We start from the raw sequence: 24,924 nt of genomic DNA on the forward strand, positions 1-24,924 counted from the left end.
GGCTAGGCCCAAAACGTCAGCTTTCCTGCTCCTCTGATGCTGCTTGGCCTGCTGTGTTCATCCAGCTCTACACCTTGTTATCTCAAAAGAGTGCTTTTCTTCCCACTGTCTTCATTCTGTACTTTTATGTAAACAAAAGTCAACATATTCCTTATATTTGATTGGTCTACAGTTACCCTGCTCAGTTGTGAAAACAAAAATTACTGGAGATCACAGCAGGTCAGGCGAGTCGTCATCTAGACTCGCAACGTTAGCTTGCTTTCTCTCCATGGACGCTGCCTGACCCGCTGTAATCTACAGTTTATTTTCATTACAGATTCCAGCATCTGCAGTAATTTGCCCCTGCCTGCTTGGTTGTGATTTTGGTATAGTTTTCCAAATGTAAACTTGAAGCCAATGCAATGCAAGACTGACATAGAAATGTGCAGGAGTAGGTATGTTGCACAGGACATCATATTAAATACACATCTAGGGAAACTCCATGAATGAGTGTTACTTACACCACTGGAAGACATGGGACAGTAGCACATCAGATCTGTCCAGTTCAGCAGTAAGTCCGTGTCAACTTGAGATTTTCTCCCTCCTACCAAAATATTTATGAATGCAATGAAATATCGCACAAAAAAAATCTACTTTCATAAATGAAAGACATACATACTTAAGCACAGTGATCAACTTATTGTTATGTATACAATGTGGGACTGTGTGTGTTTCAGAATTGCACTTGATTTTGTATTTGATCATCAACACAATTTAGTATTTACATAGCACCATTTATTTAGTGAAACATCCCAAAGTGTACTTCATCTGTCAAAAATTAACTTGGAGCCATAGGGGACTTTGAGTTTTGAGTAGGACTCTCTTAAGCTTTAATTCTGAATTGATAAAGCCAGGACTGCTAGGAAAATATAACACTTTAGTTGGTTTTATCGTGAACTAACTACCGTGGAAACTAATGTTGATGTGTTTCTAATGACCAGAAACTTGGGAGCCCTACCCATCAGCTACTGTAATCTCCTGTTAGCAATTATGGTCTTATGGACAGAATGTTTCAAAGTGGAGTTTAATAGGACAGGTCAAATGAAGAAACTCCTTCTGGACATCATGGATAAAGCAGCAGATCGCAGCAGTATTCAACCGCTCAGACAACTGGGATTCTTTGTCTAAACACCCAGCTTACCTCATTTTCATAATTTTCTCTTGAGACTTACAAATGTCGTAGGTTCATACTTCTGAATATAAGCTCAAGTGGGCTCTCAGCATAATATGAAAAGACTGTTCTTTCATGTGCTGTCTTTTAGGTAAGCAGCTAACCTAAACCCTACCTTTTCAATTGGATATTAGTAATAAAGTGATATTCTGAGGAGACCCCTTTTAAAAAGAATTAAGTGGTTGGAAGTGCATATTCATCTGAAATCTCTCTGCATAGATGAAAATTCTCACAGGTGCCTAGTTGCAGCTGCAAGGTCTGAGGGACATTAGTCCTGTGGAGAAGCTAGACTTGTTCTCCTTAGAGCACAGAAGGATAAGAAGAGATACTCAAAATCAAGAATGGATTATTTTGATAGAATTAATGAGAGAGAATTGTTTCAAGTGGTGGTAAGATCGGAAACCAGGCGATGTGAACTTGAAGTGTTTGGCAAAAAAACCAGAGACAATATTACATGAGAACTTTAGAAACAGGAGCTGGAGTATAAACCATTGAGCCCTTCAGCCCTGCTTGACATTCAATGATCGTGGCTGACTTAATGTAACTTCACTTTTCTGTACTGTCTTCACATCCCTTCACTTACTTAGAGCCAATTGATTTTTGGATACTGACTTGAGCAAACACAATTCTCCAGCGTAGAGAATTCTAAAGATTCACAATCAATTTGACTGAAGACATTTCTCTTTGTCAGTCCTAAATGCCTGATGCCTTATTCCAAGACTGAGACCCCGTGTTCTTGATGTCCCAAGCTGGAGTAAATAAAAACATTTACTTAACGCAGTGAGTTATGACCTGGAACACAGATTCAACCAGTCATAGTGTTTCAATCTGAAACGTAACTGATAAAGAGTTGAAGCTGAAAGATTAGAAGGTCCATGAGGAACAGCAAGGGAGAGAGATGAATTGGAAAGCTGAATAAAACAGTACAATGAGCTTAATGGTCTCTTTCTGTGCTGTAAGAGTCTATGGAAAAGTCAAACATTATGTATATACCTGTTAGTAAGCTGACGATGAGACCAACGATTATAACGATTAAAATTGCAAAGGTGCTTAAATACAAGTAGGATAAGGAATACAAGGATTTCACTGCTTCAGCTCTGTGGAATGAAAACAATCCTCATTAAAACGTAACTTCATCATCAACACAGCTCTTATTGAGCAGTGTGGCTTGCAAACATGAATGGGTTTTTAGCCAAATATGTGCTTCCTATTTTAAAAACTTCTCTAAGCCTTTCCCCCTCCTTAGAGCTTTACAATTAACATCAATTGGCAGGTGAGAAACCTGCTTCCAGGTGATGTCATAACTACAGTGGGTGTTACTGTGAATATTCGCAAACTCAATGGGTATGAAAGTTCCAACATGGGATCTCTTAACCCTTGGGATCCCTTCTTGTTTTAAACATTGCTGATGGTGGGGGTGGGGGTAGTTGAGAACATCCCTCTTACCCCTCTCTGTTCCACGCTAGCAACAGTATTGGGATCAGAAAAAATACATCAAAACAAAAAGATTCATGAGCATCAAATCAATATAATTTACACAGAACATCTGGGGAATGGTATGAACTTTGAGAATGCGCCGCTTCCCATCTATGGGATGGAAATCTGCCCTCCTTATGTGGTCTGGACTACACGTGACTCCAGGTCCACAGGAATGCAGTTGACTTTTAACCGCCCCCAGAAATGACAGAACAAGCCACTCAGGTCAAGGAGCAATTGGGAAAAGGCAACCAATGCAGACCTTTGCCAGTGACATCTACGTCCCATTAAAGAATAATGCAAAACATTCTTAAATTGATGGTGATGGCTAGCACGAGGGGACATAGCTTTAAATTGAGGGGTGATAGACATAGGACAGATGTCAGAGGTAGGTTCTTTACTCGGTGTAGTAAGGGTGTGGAATGCCCTGCCTGCAACAGTGGGGACTCGCCAACTTTAAGGGCATTTAAATGGTCTTTGGATAAACATATGGATGATAATAGAATAGTGTAGGTTAGATGGGCTTCAGATTGGTTTCACAGGTTGGCGCAACATCGAGGGCCAAAGGGCCTGTACTGCGCTGTAATGTTCTATGTTCTATGTTCTATGTTCTAATGCACCCTCTGATTTGAAGGAGCTCCTTACACTCTTCACTGGATCAGATCAATAGTATCAGAGGAATAGCATGAGAGTAAATAAGCATTTAGACATATGTAAAACAAATGTAAAAAAGGGGTCAAAGACCTCAATTGAACCTTTTTGCTAAATTATGTATTGCAGAGCACAGCAGTGGATGCAACTATTCTAAGAGATGACCATCATTGATAGAAATGTTTTATTTTTATCCCCATTAGTTTTCAGTGTTGTCCTATTAGAGGATTGGGGACATATCAGTCTTATCAGTGGAATAATTCCTAAATTAGCACACCAAGCATCAGCAATTTGAGATATCCTGGAATGGATAGGTATAGAGGTTTAACATTTGTACAGGTGGCTCCCATCTTAATGCCACAATGACATCCATTTAGTCGACAAGAGTTTAGATATATTTCCAGTGAACTAACTGGCTTCACCTCATCTTTGAGTTTCCGTCCATAGTTTTTACAGACCTGCCTTTGCTGGACGTGTTGGTTAGAGTTGTGAGAAGGATGGTGGTTGCCCATGATGTCTCGTTCCTTGACTGGCTGACATTACATCCAGCAATGCTGAGGTTCAGAGGTACTGTTACCTCAGAGGGTGGTGGCTGGATCAGAGCTCCAATTCCAATCCATAAAGCAAACACAAACCCAGTGAGGAGTCCTACAATTCCACCCTGTGGTATACCAGAAAGGCGACAGCTCAGATCAAATGAACTTATTAAGATGAAAGTTAGTACAGAACTTTATTAATTGTGAGGCTTGAGGATTATAAAGGCGAATTGCTGAATACACGTAAGGCTGGCATGGACAGTGTTTTGGTCACTTAGTGAATTGAGGGGTGGACAGGGAAGTGAAATTGAGGCCCAAGATCAGCCACAATCATAATGAATGGTAGAAGTGACTCAATGAGCCATCTACTCCTGTTCCATGATGCACCTGTAGTCTGCCAGCACTTCTTTTTAATGAACTCTGCCTACGCCTTTCATTGACAATTTAAAACTTCTTTCAAATCTCCTCTGAGCCTTCTCCTTCCCAAAGAAATCAGTTCCAACTTCTCCAATCTATCCTCATCATTGAAGCCTCTCATCCCGATGACTGTCTTGTTGTGATCAGGTCATGTTTTTGTAAGGTGGATTGAGGAATAGTTATTGGCCGGATACTGGAGAAAACTCCAATGCTCTTTTGTAAAATTGTGCCAATGGTGGTTGATTTAAGGTCTCATCTAAAAGATGGAACCTCCAACAACACGGTGCCCCATCAGTACCGCACTGAAGTATCAGCTCTGGATTACATGTAGACAAAGCCCTAGAATGGGACCTTGTGGTTCAGAACCAAAGTGTTACCAACTGAGCCTGCTCCCTAATTCTTGCATTATTGGACTTGAAAATTCGTATTGTCCTTGGAAAGTTTGATTTATTTCTGACTGTAAACTTTTATTTCATACATTCTGACTTCTGCCCCATTGCTTTATAGGGAATGTCTATCAATTTTGAATGCTTAGCCCTGTCCTACAGCCATTGGGACGGAAACGCAAATCAAAATAAGGTTGCAACACTGTAGATTAAGAGCAATGGCTACAGGAGAAAGGTATTTGAGCCTGTTTTTCCATCAGTTAGTTCACAGTTGATCTGCAAGTTAAGTCTTTTTACCCACAATTTTTTTTTCAATATCCCTTAATACTCAAAAGACTCAAAGACATAGCAGAACATTTAGAGAGCATTAATAGGATTGGACAAAGCCAACATGGGTTTATGAAAGGCAAATCACGCTCAACAAATCTGTTGGAGTTTTTTGAGGATGGAACTCATGGAATAGAGGAGGGAGAACCAGAGGATGTAATGTATTCTGACTTTCAGAAGACTTTTGATAAGGTCTCTCATAAGTGGTTAGTGGGCAAAGTTAAAACAAATGGATGGGGGCAATATATTGTGATGGATTGAGAATTGGTTGGCAGGAAACAGATTAGATGTAAGTGAGTCTTTTTCTGAGTGGCAGGTAGTGACTAATGGAGTACCTTAAAGACCAGTGTTTGGATCCCAGCTATTCACAATATATGTAAATGACCCAGATGAAGTAACCAAACACAACATTTCCAATTTTGCAGACAATACAAAACTGGATAGAATGAGTTGTGAGGAGGATGCAAGGAGTCTTCAAAGTGATTTTGAAAAATTGAGTGAGTGGGCAAACACACGGCAGATGTAGTACAACATACCTAAATGAGATGTTATACACCAGTATGAAAAAGAGAAAGGAAGAACATTATTTAAATATTGCAAAGTGTGGTTGCACAAAGGGATCTGGGTGTCCACGTAGATCTGTCTACGAAAGTAGACAGGCAGATGCAGCGAGCAATCAGCTAGGCAAATGGTTTAGTGGCCTTCATTACAAGAGGATTTGAGTTCAGAAGTACGAATGTCTTACTGCAGTTATGCAGGATCTTGGTGAGACCACACCTGGGGTATTGCACACCATATTGGTCTCCCTGCCTAAGAAAGGATATATTCCTCATAGAGGGAGTGCAGTGAAGGGTAACTAGGCTGATACTGGACATGATAGCGCTGTCATATGAAGACCCATTGATTTGACTGTGTCTGTATTCACTAGAGTTTAGCAGGATGAGCTAGGATCTGATTGAAACATACAAAAAACATATGCTGAACAGACTAGATGCAGGTTGGATGTTTTCACTGGTTGGGGAGTCTGGTATTGGGTCATATTCTCAGGATACAGAGTACACCATTTAGGACTGAGATGAGGAAATAATCTCTTCACTCAAAGGGATGTGAACCTGTGGAATTCTTTACCATAGAAGGCTGTGGAAGCCGAGTTACTGAATATATTCAAGAAAGAGAGACATCAATTTTTAGATTTTAAGGACATCAAGAGGTATGGGGAGAAAGCAGGAATATGGCTTTGAGATAGAGAATCAACTATGATCATATTGAATGACAGAGCAGGCTGAAAGGCCTACTCTTGCTCCCAATTTCTGTGTTTCTGTTTTTCTATGTTCACAAGCAGTGTCACAAAATCGGTTATCTTTTATGTATTCTTATAAGATTCTTAGGTTTAGCAGGGTAGACATAGAGAGGCTGCCTCCCTTGTTGAACAGTCAACGATCACAGGGCATATCCTTAGAGTAAGGGGTTGCCCATTTATGACAGAGATGAAGAGGATATCCCCTTGAATCTCCTTGATTCCCTTACTGATTAAAAATCTTTCTCAGCCTGGACTATAATTAACAACCCAGCATCAATAACCCTTTGCGGTAAAGAGTTCTACAGATTCACCATCCCTGACAGAAGAAATTCCTCTTATCCTTGGGGATAAGGCAGGAAAGTGGAATTGAGAATTATTAGATGACCCATTGTTTTGTTAAGTGACCAAACAGACACAATGGGCCGAATGGCCTACTTCTGCTCCTCTGTTTTTTATATGGTTTTATGTCACTCCGAACCAAATTTGATAATTTACTGAAGGTGATCGATGTCCATTTTCTACACAGTACACCCATCTTTGATAAATGAAATTAAGCTTGTGTAGAGAATTTTTATGCAATTAATAGTCCAGAGAATCTGAATTTAATTTGTTTGCTTGTTTGGCATTTTGAGAATTGAATTTAGTTTAATACCTAGAAATGAAAAAAAAAAAAAAAAAAAACTGGTGTTAGATGAAATAAGAAGTGACCTTGAAGGTGCTGGATTGTTTTAAAATGAGCAGAAGGAATTGGGTCATTCGTATCTGGCCTGGCATGGTCTGGATTCCAGTGCCACAGCACTAACATTGAATCTTACTCTTACCGTCTCCAAAAGTGTACCAGCAAAATCCTCAGCTGTATGAGTAGCATTAAGATTCAGGGCATCCAGGAGGTGGCCCATAAATGCCTTGTCAGAGACATCTAATTCCTGAGAATCAATAGGAAAAGGATTTGCTCGGCTGCAAGTCAAATATGGGATGGGATTGGAATTTCTAAAGGGGCATAGATTTGATTTTAAAAGTTGAGTTCATTATTAATTGAGAGACTGCACACAATCACAGCTAAGAAAGAATTGCCACATTTTAGAGCTGTATCCTGTGTCTTTTATCCAAGAGCAAGTCATACTCACAATGCAATTGGCCCAGGGAAACAGAATGCCTAAAGTGAACAGTCCCAAGATCGGTCCTCCAATGATTCCAAAAATACTGAGAGCTGCCTATAAAAGTAAGGACACAGTGGAGATGAAGTACCTACAAGCAAGTATTCTGTTGAGAAAATCAATGAGACTTGCATCTCAGAGGAGCCTTTCCCATCATCAGGCCATCCCACTCCTGCTTTACAGCCAAGTACAGATGCGCTCTCCTAAAACAGATTGGGGCCAAGGTCATGTAGGACTTAGGATTTTGCTAGATTTCTGGTCGGACATCTCTGGCCAATTCTGGGTCAAGTGTCTCTTATGGAATGAATTAGTGTGCAATTGGCAAAACAGAGTCTGGCACAATGCAGAGCCAAGCTAAATTGTCCAGGTACGTTTATTTTTGTGGAGTAAAATAAATCAAAATAGTGAAAACCGAAAGAACTGCGGATGCTGTAAATCAGGAACAAAAACAGAAGTCGCTGGAAAAGCTCAGCAGGTCTGGCAGCATCTGTGAAGAAAAAAATCAGAGTTAACGTTTCGGGTCCGGTGACCCTTCCTCATAGAAGTAGATGGTGAGCTAGGAAGACACTTTTTCCATTAGTAGAGGGCCAATAACTGGGGGAATAAATTTAAAGTCAGAAGGTAGAAGGCTCAGAGATGAGTTGAGGAGAATTATTTTCACTCAGATGGTGGTGGGAGTCTGGAACACATTGCCTGAAAGGGTGTTTGAATCAGAAACTCTTAATTGATTTTCCGCAGTATTTAGATATTCGGTTGCCTTCCAATAGCCTCCAGGGCTATGGGCCAAATGGTAGAAATAGGATTACTGTGGTCAGATCTTTGTGGACCAGCATGCTGGTCATTAGCTGAATGGCCTTCTTTTGTGCTGTAAATGTCTCTAAGACCATAATAAATAGGGACAGGAATAGGCCATTCAGCCCCTCCAGCCTGTTCTGCCATTCAATAGGATTATGGTTGATCCAACGTTCCTCACGTCCACTTTCCTGCATTTTCCCCATTGCCTTTGATTCCCCTACTGATCAAGAATCTACCTATCTCAGCCTTAAGTATACACAAGGGCTGTGCCCACACCACTCTCCATGGCAAGGAGTTCCATCAACTCTCAGAGAGAACTCTGAGAGAAAAAAAATCCTCCTCATCTCAGTCTTAAATTAGCACCTCCTTTATTTTTGACACTAAGTCCTACAGTCTCCCAAGCCCCTTAAATGGTTAATTGAGATAACCTCTTATTCTTCTCAAATCCGGTGAGTAAAGTCCCAACCGATTTAGCCTTTGCACATAAGACAATCCCTCCATATCAGGGATCATCCTCATGAATGTTCTCTGAACTGCCTCCAATAAAATGATATCTTTCCTTAAATAAAAGAACTAAAACTGCTCATTGTACTCTGGATGTGGTCTCACCTGCACCTTGTGTAGCTGCAGTAAGACTTCCCTATTTCAAGTGGAAATATGGACCAACATTCCATTAACTTTCCTGATTACCTGCTGCACCCGTGCTAGCTTTTGTTCTCCTTTCCAAAATGAACTTCATATTTTCCCACATTATACTCCATATTCCCACTTACTTTACCTCTTGATATATCTCTGTAAACTGTTTGCATTTCTCTCAGAGCTCACCTTTTTACCTATTTTTGTGTCATCTGCAAATTTGACTACAGTATGTTCACCTACTTCCTTCCAAGTCATTAATATTATAAACAGTTGTGGTCACAGCAGTGATCCCTCTGGAAACCCATCGGTCAGGAGTCACCAACCTGAAAAAGATCCCCTTATCCCCACTTGCTGAGTGCTGCCCATTAGCCAATTGCCCATCCATGCCAATATATTACTTCCATCACCATGGGCTCTTATGACTTAACTTTTGTGAGGTACCTTGTTAAATACCTGCTGGAAATCAAAATACAACACATCTTCTGATTCCCCTCTATCTACCTGGGTTGAGAATTCTTTGAAAATCTCTAAGAAATTAGTCAGGCACAATTTCCCTTTCATGAAACCATGCTGCCTCTGTTTGATTAGATTATGATTTTCTAAATGTTCTGCTATTACTTTCTTAATAATTGATTCCAATACTTTTCAAACAACAGATGTTAGGCTAATTGGCCTATAATTACCTGCTTTTTGCCTCCCTCCCTTTTTAAATAGGGGTGTCACATTAACAGTTTTCCAATCCTCTGGTAGTTCTCCAGAATCCAATGGTGTTTGAAAAATTACAACCAATGCATCCACTATCTCTGTAGCTATCTCTTCTGGGAGGTAAGCCATCAGGGCCAGGTGACATATCTGCCTTCGTCCCCATTAGTTTGTCTGATAGAACGTCTTTAGTGATGGTGATGGTACTTAATTCCTTCCCCAAATTTTTTAGTATTAATGGAATGTTTGAAGTATCTTCCTCCATGAAAACTGATGCAAAATATCTGTTTACCTCTCTGATATTCCCGTGTACCCCAAAACCATCTCCCAGATTCATTTTCTAATGGGCCCATGTTCATTTTCACCGTTTTTTTATATATTTAAAGAAGCTCTTATTGTCAGTTTTATATTCCTTGCTACTTTGCTCTCATAATTTATTTTCTCTGTCATTACTATCTTTTAAGTCCTCCCTTTACTGGATTCTGAATGCATCCCAGTCTTCCATACAATATGACTTTGGGCTCCTTGTATGCTTTTTCTTTCAAGTTATCACTCTCCTTAACTTCCTTGGTGAGCCATGGTTGGATTATTCTTCTCTTAGAATTTGCCCTCCTTGCTGGCATGCATTTTTGCTGGGAGTCATGAATTACCTCCTTTAATGTCTACTCCTGCTTGCTTACTGTCATTTCTACTAAACTATCAACCCAGTTCACTTTAGCTAATTCTATCCTCATTTCATTGTAATTCCCTTTATTTAAACAATTGTTTCTGACCCAACTTCCTCACTCTCGAACTGAATATTAGATTCTATCATGTTATGATCATTGATTTCTAGGGGATCTTTCACTCAGAGGTCAGTATTAAAGCTGCCTCATTACCCATTAACAGATCCAAGATAGCCTGCTCCTTAGTTGGCTCCATGACACATTATTCAAGAAAATTACCCCTTGTATACTCTGTGAATTCATTGTCATAGCTACCCTTTCCAATTTGATTAAAATCATCCACAGTTAATTTATATAAGTCTATGTGTCATTGCAACTATGGTCTGTTATGTATAAATTTAACATTATCACCACACTTTTCAATTCTAACCTTCTAGAAATGTGTTGCATAAGTTAACAGCTATAAAAGGGTTAACCACTGGGCCAAGTAGAAGCTCTACCCACTCCAATATATAACACAGCTGGATGGAGCATTGGTCAGTTCAGAGCAGTTTGACTTTAGGCAGGTAAAGTCTAGTCCAGTTTCCTCATGGAAACTTATTGTCTTAGCTACTTATCATGAGTAATAGTTAATACACCAAAGAATTAATGCAACCTGTATATAGTTACTAAAATGCAATAGACAATATCTTGGGGCTTTTGTGTTGCTGTGATAGTGTCCATACCTCTAAGCCAGGAGACCTGGGTTCAAGCCTCACCTGCTCTAGAGGTGTATAATAAGATCTCTGAACAGGTTGATTGGGGTGGGAAAACTTACCTAATGTAATAGCCTCTGCTGCTGAGACTTATTTGTAGCTCATCCTCCACCCCTAACTACTAGAAAGCACCAAGACAAGCACTGGAGGAAGGATTGGTGGCAGAACTCTACTGAAGGTACCCAGACCCTTTCATCACTGTTATAACAAGATAGATGCCAGTGCTTTGTAGCATTTTACAGCCTTGGTAACTTGTATTTCCATTTTTAGTGATCTGTGTATCAGTAACCCTCATTCCCTCTGCTCCTGTACCCTCTTTTGTCGCTTACTTTCAAGGAATATTTGCACATCTTATTCTTCCTGCATGTATCACCTCAAACTTATCAGTATTTAAGTTAATTTGACAATAATACTCCCATTCTATTAGTTCATTGATGTCTTCTTGTATTTTGTCACAGCAGGTCTCTGTAATAACGATACTTCCATCTATATTGTTGAAGAATTTTTTGGTTAAGTATTGTTGCAATATGAGAAATGCAGCAACTAATTTGTGTACTATAAGGCCTGCACAAAAAGCTATGAGATGAATGATCACCTAATGTGTTGACAGATAGTGACTGAGACAGGTTTTTGCCCTGGAGAATGGAGAAAGTTCCCTCTCAGGGACAGAGAAAAAGATTTCTGAAAGAAATTTAGCTCCAACAACTACTTAAATACTTGCAAGCAATTTAATACCTGTAAAAGGCTTCCCATCAGTGAGGCCAAACCAGCCATCCCAATACATACTGCACCAAATAACAGACCTAAAAACAAGTTGAGAACAGAACAATGAGTTTGACCGTGAATTAGAACTCTAACCAAGCATAAAAACAACTTGCATTGATATAGTGCCCTTGACCAAGTAAACATCCGAAGGTGTTTCACAAGAGTGTGTTCGAAGAAGCTATATAAAGTGGGATTGGGACAAATGACCAAATTCCTGGTAAAAGAAGTAGCTTTTTAGACACATCATAAATGAGGGGAGAGAAATAAAGAGCTGGGAAAGTTCAGGAAAGGAATTCCAGACAGCTGAAGGTATAGAAATGGGTTGCTATTTCCATCGCATTGCCTTGGCCAATCAAAGTTGCCTTGGCAATCAATCAATCAATTAGCATTCTTTCCTCCTGTGGCATAAATCGTTACGATCATTTGAAATTTGGCATTCTTGTGTTTGTCCTGATGAGCATAAAATGTAAAGCAAGGGAGTATCAAGACCGAACAGTTTGGGCATCAGTGATGGTTCTTGTGTTTCTTTTTATTCACTTTTGAGATTTGGGTGTCACTGGCTAGACGAGCATTTAATGCTTATCCCTAATCGATCTGACAGCAATTAACAGTTGACCACATGGCTGTGGGTCTGGTATCACATGTGGGAAGACCGGGTCAGATGGCAGATTTCCTTCTCTAAAGGGCATTAGTAAGCCAGATGGATCTTTACAAAAATCAACAGTGGTTACATGGTCTCTGTTAAGCAAAATTTAAAAAAATTAATACAAAGTTCACCATCTGTCATGTTGAGATTGGAACTTAAGTATCAAGAACAGGGGTTCTGAACCACTTGTCTCATGAATTTAACCGCTGCTTCCTGCTAATATTCTGAAGCTGAGTACTATGCTTCTCACAAGAGGTTGGGAGAGGATATGAAATAACTACACTGGGGCCGGTATCCCATCACCAAGTCACCCTTTATTTACTTGTGCATAGTACACTGACTGTGGCCAGCCAGCTCAGAGTTAGTCCCCTGAACTGAGGAGATTCTAAATTCCCTGGTTATAATGGTCAGCCAAGGCTTTCCTGATTGGGGTTGTTAACCTGGGCCAATCAAGGATCTCGTAGTCAACATGATCCACTTGGTTCCAATCACTACAGGATATATCCTGAGTGAGACATAATCAGAATGAGCGTGTATTTCTGGGAATTTGAGGCACAGTGAGAATTTGGTACAGTGGGGCACAGGTGATTTTTGCTTTTTGTTTTTTTTGTGGTTTATCGTTGAAAGGACTATATTCTGTACTAATGATGACCAGGAAATAGGGCCCTAGAGTAATTCATAATATTTAAGCATCTTCCAAATAGTTTAGTTTAAAGGAACAAGTCATGGCAAGAGAGCTCAAAGCCACGGTTTGCTCTTCCTGTTTTACATGGGAAGTTGGGAACATTTTTAGTACCCAGGGACAGCTTATGTACAGGAAGTGTCTCCAGCTGAAGTTCCTGGAAGCCCGGGTTTCAGAGCTGGAGCAGAGGTTTGGAAGCATTTGTGAGGCAGGTAGTATTGTGGATAGCATGTGTAGAGAGTTGGTCACATCAGAGGCTAAGACTCCACAGGCAGGAAGGTAATGGGTGACCACCAGGCACAGCGAGAGGATTAGGCAGGCAGTCTCCTGTGGCTATTCCCAGTAAAACAGATATCTCGCTGTGGATACTGTTGTTGGGAATGGCCTCTCAAGGGAGAGCAGCAACAGCCAAATTCATTGCATGATGGTTGGGTCTGCTGCACAGGGGAGGAGTAAAACATGTGGGAATAGTTATAGGGATTCAATTGTATGCTGTGGCTGCACACCAGGATGTTGCCTCCCTGGTGCCAAGGCCAAGGCAAAGGATGTCTCAGAGTGACTCCAGAACTTTTGGAAGAAAAAGAGATAGAGAGACTTTTCTTGTGTTATGATGTTTTTACTGCATTCTGGCTTAGTAGATTTTGTTTTCATTTAACATGGTGGTCTTCCATTGAAACGTAAGCACAAAATGCGGTACAAAAACAAAGTTGCTGGAAAAGCTCAGCAAGTCTGGCAGCATCTGTGAAGGAAAAAGCAGAGTTAACGTTTCGGGTCCAGTGACCCTTCCTCAGAACTCAGAACAAAATGCTGTAGGTTTGGCTTTAAGAACAAAGCCAAGGTTTAATATACAAAAGTGAGGGTAAAATAGAACAAACCAAGCTATTTACATATAATACAATTTGAAAGATTTCAAAACACATGACACAAGAGATTATCATCTATCCTAAAACCGTCACTTTACAGTTCTTAAATACCAGAATTCCCTTCTCAATCATCTGTAAGTTTGCCTTAAATGTTTCTTTCATCTTGAGAGTTTGATAGCCTTTTGCTTGATTATTCACACTACTGATCTCAAACTTTTCTACCTTCAAGTTATCCCTGAAAGGTTCTAACCACACACTTCTGGTCTGGAATTTTTAAACTTAAACTGAGTTTGTCTGTTTCCTCATTACTCTGATCTAACTCCTTTCTCCATGAGAAACCATTGTTATATTAGACTCTAGTCTTCTGTCTTCTGCAAACCAAAACAAAAGCCTTCCAATTTTTAGGCTTTTTCTTCATTCTCTTATACCAAAAACAAGCTAATACCTTTCAATTTTTCCTCTCCCTGATTGTAAAACTCTCACAACTCAAAGAAACTCACTTGATCATTCAAGGTGGGCCCAGTCATCTGCTCTCTTGACACATTTGGTTTAAAATCATGGCTCCAGAAAGACCGGCAAGTTAATTTTTAAGCCCTCTCATATATACAGGGCTAAACTTACATGCCACCAGTTCAAAATTCAATTTCTGAAATAAATGATATTAATATATAAGAATTATACTCCTGATCAACACATTATGAATATTCTGAAGAATTACTGGACACAAAATGTTAACTCTGTTTTTTCTCCACAAATGCTACCAGACCTGCCGAGTTTTGCCAGCAATTTCTGTTTTTGTTTGTTACATTATGAATGTAATTGTTTTCTGTCATTGTGTTTAATCCACAAATAAAACCAGTTGTGGTCAGCAGGCAGTTTGATTCCACCACTGCTTGTCAGAGGAGACATGATTTAAACATTGATCCATGCATTTTCTGTGGGTAAGACATATAAATTCACACCACAATTTTGCAGGAAGTATAACTCTTTCTCAGTAACATTTTTTTAAGAACATAAGGAACAATAGTTATCCATTGGCCCCTCAAACCTGTCCACCATTCAATAAGATTCTGGTAGATCACCTACATCAATGTCACATTGTTGTTCTCTCCCTGAATCCCTTAATTCTTAATCTCCAAAACTCTATCGACCTCAGTCTTGAATATACTCAACAACTGATCATCTACAGCTCTGGGTGAGAATTCCAAAGGTCCATAATATTTTGTGTGAAGAATTTGCTCCTCATCTCAATGCCAAATGGCCAACTCCTTATCCTGAAACTGCATCCACCTGTTCCAGATTCTCTTAGCTGGGGAAAACATTTTCTCAGCATTGACTTCCCTCAAGAATGTTTTCTTCTCCTGATTAGGTCATCTCTTCTTTTGAACTTCATAAATTCCATATACCTAGGCCTCAATCAAATTCAGTGTGACTGAGCCAAAGCACTGAGTTCTTGCACAACAGAATGGCAAGTTACCAAATGAAGAAGACAGTCCACTCACTCATAGCCCCAGAAATCCAAGCGAGCTTTTTCTCAGAAAGAGTTGTGAAATAAGGCTTGATGAGATCTTCTACTGTCACAGCAGCAAGTGCATTAATGCTGGATGACACTGTGCTGCAATGGGAGAAGTTAAAAGGCACCATTGTTATAAGGTTTTCACTGTCAGTCCTTCACTAAGCAAGGTTTTTTTATTAGCACATTATGCTAAGTATAAAGTAAAATAACATATCAGTCAACACAAACCAAGAGTTTAATTTGGGTTCAAATTAGTTTTCCAGCACCAGTTCAAAATCATCTAATTTGATAGTTTGATTTAATTTGATTTGGTGTCAGATGCTCTGTTCTACTGTCCTAACATACCTTAATGTCCCACTATATGCACATGCCACAAAGAGACCTGGCAGCCCTGGGTAGCCTCCCAGAATGTCCAGCACCATGTAGGGCATTAACTAAATAACACAATCAAGAAATGGGCACATACTGATTATTCAGGTAACTATACAAGTGTAGAATATAGCTAGCATACAAGTACCTATGGAGGCAATATTCTGCAGAAACTATTGAGCTCTGAACAAAATGCTGCACGTAAAAACAACTTCCAAAAAACAGGACCCCGCCTGTTCTCGGGAGCATGTAAAAGCTCCCGTAGCTATTATTTTGAAGAAGACCGATAGCGTTCCCTCTTATCTCCTCGGTCAATATTTATTCCTCAATCAACCATATTGAACCACATTGATAAAAAGAGAAAATGGTGGAGAAACTCAACAGGTTAGGCAGCATCTGAGGACAGAGAAACAGAGTTAACATTTCAAATCCGTTAGGACTCTTCTTCAGAAGTGTCTTCTTTTGCTCTGAAGAAGTCATATTGGACTCAAACAATTAACTCTGTTTCTCTCTCTACAGATGCCACCAGACCCACTGAATTTCTCCAGCATTTTCTCTTTCTTTTTCAGATTTCCAGCAGCTGCAGCCAATGAAGTGTGATGTAATGAAATGTAGTCATTTTTGTAGTGTCGCAAATGCGGCAGCCTATTTGCACATAGCAAGCTCTCACAAAGAGAAATGATCAGGAACTGCTGATATAAAATATCTATTTATCTTTCACTTGGACAATCCTGGCATTCAAGTGACACAAAAATAATGGAAATCTTGACTAATGAGAGCCATTGGTATAAATGACAGAATGACCTGTATTCATGATATTGGTCAAAGGATAAATATGTCAGAATATCAGGGCAATACCGAACCCTGCTTTGCTTGAAAGAGAATCTTTTACGTTCAAATGTAAGAGCAGAGGGGCATTGGTTTAACTTTGTATCTAAAAACCAGTATCTATGGACAATGTGGAACTAGCTCCCTGAAACATCAGTAGGGTATGGAATGTCGACTTTCTTACTTAGAAGTGTAAATGTTATCCTGCTGGGTGCTGCAGTTTTGTGTATTGTCCCTCACACACTTAAATAAAGAACAGCCAGTAAGTTGTGCACCTGATCTGGAGCTTTCACCTTCCCAGATGTCCATGGATCACAATCGTGATAGAGAGAGTACATTGCCAATCCTGACAGGACTGTGCACGCAAGGATAATCCACAGTCCAACCAGGTTCAGGTAGAGTGCACTGAAACAGAGCAAAATGTTATTTTAAATACAATAGGCAGAAAGATCCAATTTTTTTTTGAAATTCGCTCACCATAATTGGCTAAAATAGGAGCTGGTGAATGGTTTGAAGTAACAGAAATGGGGAGGAATTTCTTCACTTAGTGGGTGGTCAGTCTTTCGAATTCTCTATTCCAGAGACTGTGGAAGCTCTGAGCATCGAACAAATTCAAGACAGACCTTGATGGGTTTCTGGAAACTAACAATATTAAGGGATATGGAGATAGTGCAGGGAAGTGGGTTTGAGGGGATGAACCCCCATGATCTAGAACAGTGGGGCAGGCGTGAAGGGTCGAATGGCCTACTCCTGTGACACGGGATCCCCTGCATCCACCTAAGAGAACAAATGTGTCCTCCCTGTAAGACAGAATCTGAGATAAAAGGGTTTTTAAAAATACTTTTAATTGATTTGTGCATCTATGGCAAGGCCAGCATTTGTTGCCCATTCCTGATTGCCCTTAAGTTTAGTGCCTTGTTCAGCCACTTCAGAGGGCAGGTAACAGTGAACTACATGACTGAAAGCATGTGTAGACCAGACAAGATAAGCTCAATAGATTCCTTTCCTTAAAGGACAATCGGAAAATAGTTGTATTATTTTAAACAACAATCAAAGGTAGTTTCTTGGTCATTATTCAATTCCAGATTAAGACATTGAATTTAAATTCCAATTTGCCATTTGAATCATTCTCCCCAGAGCAATAGCCTGGGCCTCTGGATTACCAGCAACATTATCACTAGGCCACTAAAAGAAGGTTAAAATCACAAATAGTTTGGAGTTTTGAGAAGAAAAAGGATGCACATTGGTTACAAAAACAAAGTTGCTGGAAAAGCTCAGCAGGTCTGGCAGCATCTGTGGATGAGAAAACAGAGTTAACGTTTCGGGTCCGGTGACCCTTCCTCAGAACTGGTTTACAACAGCATCCTTACAGCATCCGCAGTTCTTTTGGTTTTTATGCATATTGGTTAGTTTAATTGGCTAGAGTGCACTGCAGAACCCATAGGTGTAGTTTCAATCAGCTATGGTAGTTTTGCTGCTTTGCCTACACAAAGCTTGATGTAAAGTGGTGCCCATCAGACTGTGTGACCCTTGTTATGATCCCACCTGATGTTATTATGGGACAAGTCAGATCCCAGGCTGAAACCTAGCTCGATTTTTTTTTTTTTGTTATGTGCAATTTTAACAAGGTAATATTTCACTGAAACATTAGCATGCAATGTTGCAAATTTGGTTTTTACAGAATCTGAAGGTGACTATGCAAAAGAAAGAGAGATAGAATAAAATAAATTAAACTATTTACATACAGTACACATTTGAAGATTCTGAAACAGATGGTAAATATATTTAACCCAATTAATCCCCAAAAGCCCTTTACATTACTCACACCGAACAGAATACCTTTCTTTATCACTCCTATAGGGCCTAATTTAACTCTGGCTCCCACTCCCCATTTTGTGAATCTATCACTTCTTCCTGCAACCTTCACATAACTGAGCTTAAACTTTCTCAGGTTCAAATACCCCTTCAGAGCGTTTAACTAAACACTTCTCATCTGAGCTATTACTAAACTTCTTACTCTGAGGTAATCCATTTTTTAAACAATGATAAGCTATCTTTGCCCTTTCTTAGAAGCAACTGTTTAACACTTTTAGCTTCAACTAAGAACCATGTGGAATTGCCCGAACAGAAACTAAATCTGAAAATTTTATCTCCAACCTATAAGTATTCCCCACTAAGATTTAAAACAATCCAGAATATGCCACCAGAAAGCCTGATATACTATCTTATGTACTTTCTTTGCTCATTAGCTCTCCCAATAAAACATAAACCCATTTGTTCTTGGAGGCTATCTCTCTCAAACAGTTTTAAGAGAAATGACCATGGTTACAGAAATATTTACAAGCTAATCATTAAATCATTTCAGACACACAAAATACCCCATACGCAGCAGTTCAAATTCAAAAATCCAAATTTAAGAATAAATGACATCAAAATAGATATAAATCATATGCCTTATATCACACTCTCTCTATTAGAGAGTGGTGCCTGCAGCACTTTGTAAACTATGGCTAGACACCCACTCATATGAAACAGATTAGCCAGGTAATGCCATAATACCATAAGATGTGGGAGCAGAAATGGACCATTCAGCCTAGCAAGCCCACTCAATAATTATGGAGGATTTAATAATCCTCAACTCCATTTCCTCACTTTATCCTCATAAACCTTGATTTCCTTGATGATCAGAAACCTGTCTACCTCAGCCTTGAATGTATTTCACAACATAGCCTTAACAGCTCTCCATGGTAAAGAATTCAGCAGATTTATGACCCTCCGACTCATTCCTACTCATCTCCATTTTGAATAATCAACTCCCTACTCTTAATCTAGACTATCTGATAAGGAAAACCAACCTCTATGCATTTAACCTGTCAAGTCCACAAAGAATTTTATGGTCTCCTCTCATTCCTCTAAACTCCAATGAGTACAAACCTAATCACTCAACTTTTCTTCACACAAAAATCTCTCCACATCCAGGATCAGCCGTGAACTTTCTCTCAACTGCCTCCAATACCTTTCCTTCGATAAGGGGCCTAAAACTGTTCACAGTATTTCCAGCTGTGGTCGGATTAGTGCCTTGCATAGTTTAGCTAGGCCTCCCTATTTTTATACTTCATTCCTTTTGAAATAAAGGCTATCATTCCATTTGCCTTCCCTATTACTCAGTGAACTTGGATGGTAGCTTTTTGTGATTCATGCACAAGGATCCCAAAACCCTCTGTGTGGCAGCTTTCTGCAATTTTTCTCTATTTAAATAATATTCAACTCTTCCATTCTTCCTACCAAACTGCATTATTTCATATGTCCCCACATTATATTCTATCTCTCAAGGCTTCTTTTCGCATTCACTTAACCTTTCTATATCCTTATGCAGACTACTTGTGTCATCCTCACTATTTGCCTTCCCACCTATTTCTAGCATCATCTGTTAATCTGGCTAAAATACTAGCTCCAACAGCACGAGCTCTTGACTTATTAACTACTCTTCTGTGTCGTACCTTATTGAATGCCTTTTAGAAATCCAAATATATCACAGCTATTGGTTCTCTTTTATCTACTCTGCTTGTTACTTCCTCAAAGAGCTGTGATAAATTTGTCAGGCATGATTTCACCTTCATGAAGTCATGCTGACTCTGCTTGATTATATTATAAAGTATTTCTAAATGCTCTGTTCTTACTTTATAGTAGACTCTAACATTTTCCCAATTACAGATGTTAAGATAACTGGCCTAAACTCTTTTCATTTCCCTCCATTTTTGAATAAGAGAGTTATAATGGCAGTTTTCTAATCCTCTAGGACTTTTCACATCAAGGGATTCTTAGAAGATTATCAGTGCATCCACTATCTCCATAGCTACTTCTTTTAGAATGCTAGGATACATCCCATCAGGTCCAGCGGGCATATAGGTCTTGAGCTCCATTAGTTTCCCTAGAATTTTTTCTCTAGTGATAGTTGTGGTATTTATTTCCTCCCTTTGTCTTTACCCCCAGATTGTTCAGTACTTTTGGAGTGCTATTAGTATCCTCTAATGTGAAGACCGGCGCGAAGGATTTGTTTAACTCTTCTGCTATTTCCTGGTTCCCCATCATTATTTACCCAGCCTAGTTCTCAAAAGGACGTATGTTCACTGTTGCTTCTCTCTTTCTTTTCATATATTTAAAGAAGTTCTTATATCTGTTTTTATGTTACTTCACCTTCATAGTTTATTCACTCCATTGTTTTTAATTGTTGATTTTTTTTATGGGTCAGTCCTCTGATTTACCATTAATCTTTGCCACATAGTAGGTTTTTCTTTCAATTACTGTCCTTAACTTTTCTAGGATAACGATGGACCTTGAACTCTTCTCCTTCACTGGGATATATTTTTGCTGTGAGCGTTGAACTGCTTTTAACTGTCTGCCATTGTTCATTGACCATCCTTTTTGCTAATAAAAGCAAAATACCATGGATGCTGGAATCTGAAACAAACACAGAGAATGTTGGAGAAACTCAGCCGGTCTGTTAGGTTCAGTGCAGAGAGAAACAGACGTAATGTTTAGAATCCAGTACAAATCTTCTCATAAGAGATCCTTTCTCCTCCGCAGGTTGAAACTTTGTGACGTGGACAATGTCTAATAATATAAAATCCTAACCTGCTAATGTAGGAATGAATACCACTGCTTAGATTTCAAGTTCCTGTTCCTCCCAACATCTTATGCAATCAACTGAGAAATTATTTATTAGCACAATTTCAATAACAAAACATCACTATAGCACCTATATATAGCACTTTTAATATAATAAAAATATCTTCTGAAGGTGATACACTGAAGGGCACTGAGACAAATTTTGAAGCTGAGCTGCATAACATATTCAGACAGTTGACCAGATGATTGATCGAAGTGATAAGACATAAAGGAAGGGAGAGATAGAGAGAGTTACACAGGAATTTCAGAGTTTAGGGCCTAAGGAATGAATTGGCTTCAATTGTGCAGCAATTAAAGTTGTGGATGCTCAGAAGATTGTGCAGATATCTCATTGGTCTGTTTGGCTGCCAGACGTTGGAGTGGCAGTGAGAGGGATTTGAAAACAAGGGAGGGAATTTAAAAATTGAACCTTTGCTGGATTTCTGCTAATTGCAGGATTAAGATTATAAACTGATACTCACGCTTTGGCTTGAGTTCTTGTCTTACAAGAGATGTATCTCTGAACCTGGGCCTGATTCACTCCGTAGATCCCTGTCCATGTGAAGGTCCCTCCTATTACAATCGTCCAAAAGGTATGTCGGTGGAACGGGTTGGGGTCGAAACTGAACACAGAAGTTGGACATCAAATTATAAAGCACATTGTTAATAGATCCCATCACTTAAAAGTACATACCCTTGTAAAACTTACTTCCAGAAGTTTAGTCTGCCCCCGTGATCAGCAGTATTCAGTACATTACTGATGCTCCCTTTCAGTATTATTGCTTGAACAATGATTGCCACAAGCCCAATTATCATGATGACGATCTGAAACACATCTGTCCACACAACAGCTTTGAGACCTCCCTAAAGCAAAGAGAAGGAAGAGTTTCAACTCTAAGTATTAAGTGACTGCCTTGGCTCGGTGGGTAATCACTTGTCTAGAAGTCAGAAGCTTACTGGTTCAAGTCTCGCTGCAGGAATTTAAGTGTGTTATTTAATTTAATTGCCAGCTGACTTATAACTGAGACACTGCTGTACTGTTAGAGGTGCTTTTGTTTTAGCTGATATGTTAAAGAAAGGTCCTGCCTTCACCTCTCATTCAATTAGAAAAGATCCCACTGCACAAGAACAGCAAGGAAGGTGTCCTGGCCAATATCTATCCTTTATTCACACCATGGAAGTGCAGGGAATTTGTCATCACCAACAACAGAGAAATTATCTATTGCCCCTTGACATTCAATGTATTATCATCACTGAATCGTCTATTATCAACATCTTGGAAATTACCATTGACTAGAAACTGAATTAGACTACTCACAGAAATATTGTGGGGACATCAACAGGTCAAAGGCTAGGAATTTTGCAGCAAGTAATTCACCTCAATTTCCCCAAAGCCTGTTCACCATCTACTAGGCACAAGATTAGTGTAAGATGGAATATTCCCCACTTGGCCGGATGATTGCAGTTCCAGTTACATTCAGGAAGACTGAATGCCATCCAGGACAAAGCATCCCACTAGATTAACACTGCATCCACAAATATTCATTCTTACTACTGCTGACTCCTCGGAGCAGCGGTTTTATCATCTACAAGATGCACAGCAGAACTTCACTAAGGCCGCTTGGACAGTATAAGAGTAATGAAGATTTTCTTCAGTTGCATAGGGAGCTTGATTGCACCACGCCTGGAGTGCTATGTGCAGTTTTGGTCTCTGAAAAAGGTTCATTAAATTTTTTTTTTTCCAGGATGACAGAACTGTCCAATGAAGACAAGTTGGGAAGACTGGGCCTTTATTCTCTAGAGTCTCAAAGAATGAGAGATGATCTCATTCAAACTAACTGAATATTTAATAGGATTGATGGGGTACATATAGTTATTTCCTTTACCCTAGTTGGGGAGTCTAAAACCAGGGGCATAATTTAAAAATAAGGGAGATGTTATTTAGATCCAAGATAAGGAGAAAGCTTTTTACTCAAGGTGTTGTGACTTTACCCCAGAGGACTGTGGAAGCTCAGCCTTTGAGTATGTTTAATGTCGAAGTTGATAAAATTTTGATTATCAACGGCGTGATGGGTTATGGTGATATTGTGGATAAAAGGCTTTGAAGTGTCTGGATCAGCCGTGATTGTATTAAATGTTGGAACAGGCTCTTAGGGCTGAATGGCCTACTCCTGTTCCTATCTACTTATGGCAGGGCCTTCCAAACAGATGGCCACTACCATCTAGAGGACAAGAGCAGCAGGTACATGGCAACACCATCATCTGCAAGATCCCCCAAGTCACTCATCACCTTGACTTGGAAATATATCACCATCCCTTCACTGTCGCTGGGTAAGAGTCCTGGATGAGAGTTGTGAGTCTACCTAAAGCACGTGGACTGCAGTGGTTCAAGAAGGCAACCTCTCTAGGGCAACTAGGGATGGGCAATAAATGTTGGTGCAGCCAGCAATGCCCACATCCCATGAATTGATTTTAAAAAGTCATTATCTCAACGCAATTACTGGAGTCTGTTTGCAACTGTGATTTAAAAATATTTCATTCGCTGGAAAATGCTTTGAGAAATGGACAGATTTTTAATCAAAAAAAAATTAAAGGTTGTAGGGGAAAGGAAGGAAAGTACGGTTGAGGACAATCAGATCAGTCATGATTTCATTGAATGATGGAGCAGACTCACTAGGTTGAATGGCCAATTCTGTTCCTTCATCTTATGGTCTTATCAACCAGGCTGTGCTGATAGTTGATAGTGAGGACTAAATCAGTCTTTTTGCCTCCACTGTTTTTTCCTCTAGAAACAGCTGAATACCAATTTGCTGCTCATTCCCAGACCCTTCCATAATCCTCTTTCCCAAGCCTCCATCCAGATTGCTTTAAAACCAATTGATAGACTCTGCTTCTTCAAAGGTTTATGCCTGTGGATTCCACATCCAAACCTATTCTACGTAAAGACATGTTTTCTTTAATAGTCCCTTCAACTCCTTTTGCGATTAACCTCAAATGTATGCTCTTTCACTAATAGTTTCACTGGCTCAATTATCTTAACTTACCAGGGTGCAGTAGAAAGTGCAGACTACTCCGGTCGAAATAATAGAACCCCAGAGGTTGAAATTTGTCACTAAAAGCAAGGAAATAAATATGTCTGAATCGTCAGGACAGAAAGTCTTTGTTATTATTGCTGAACTGACGAATGATGAGGCAGAAAAGTAATACTGACCTTGATTTAATGCCAATGCTGGAGCATAAATAACAATCCCTGTGTATAAAATCTGAAATAAATGATACATAACTCAGACAACTAAGGACCAATTAAGTATTGATTTCAGAAAATAATGTCATTTTTTAAAATAGTGAAAAGGGAGGAGATCAAGAATAAGAGAAAGAGTGAAATGAAAAGAAATGGAGAGTGTCAGAAAGAGAGGACAGAATGAGAGATAGAAAATGTGTATGTGTGAGAGAGAGAGAGAGAAGCATTCTCAGGCCTGCTATGAGACACATTTCGAAATTTTAATTACATTGATTTGGGAAAGGTTTGGGAGCTGATTTGCCACATGCAACATTAACATAAAACAGGAAT

General features: G+C 39.5%; 1 protein-coding gene across 1 annotated transcript in view; it reads right to left on the minus strand.

The window, feature by feature from the left end:
- Positions 1-111: 111 nt before the first annotated feature.
- LOC109914867 (sodium-coupled monocarboxylate transporter 1-like) overlaps positions 112-24,924 on the minus strand; it is a 30,497-nt gene continuing 5,684 nt past the window's right edge. The window contains exons 3-15 of the mRNA XM_048607931.1: positions 24,565-24,616; positions 24,398-24,465; positions 22,063-22,217; positions 21,836-21,976; positions 16,961-17,090; positions 15,834-15,922; positions 15,475-15,587; positions 11,752-11,819; positions 7,431-7,517; positions 3,796-3,998; positions 2,204-2,307; positions 501-583; positions 112-177 (exon numbers count right to left, since the gene is read on the minus strand). Coding sequence (XP_048463888.1) covers positions 112-177; positions 501-583; positions 2,204-2,307; positions 3,796-3,998; positions 7,431-7,517; positions 11,752-11,819; positions 15,475-15,587; positions 15,834-15,922; positions 16,961-17,090; positions 21,836-21,976; positions 22,063-22,217; positions 24,398-24,465; positions 24,565-24,616 — 1,359 coding nt within the window. The remainder of the gene's footprint in view (positions 178-500; positions 584-2,203; positions 2,308-3,795; positions 3,999-7,430; positions 7,518-11,751; positions 11,820-15,474; positions 15,588-15,833; positions 15,923-16,960; positions 17,091-21,835; positions 21,977-22,062; positions 22,218-24,397; positions 24,466-24,564; positions 24,617-24,924) is intronic.

Source organism: Rhincodon typus, chromosome 18 (genome assembly GCF_021869965.1).
Source record: "Rhincodon typus isolate 14 chromosome 18, sRhiTyp1.1, whole genome shotgun sequence".
NCBI classification, from domain to species: Eukaryota; Metazoa; Chordata; class Chondrichthyes; order Orectolobiformes; family Rhincodontidae; genus Rhincodon; species Rhincodon typus.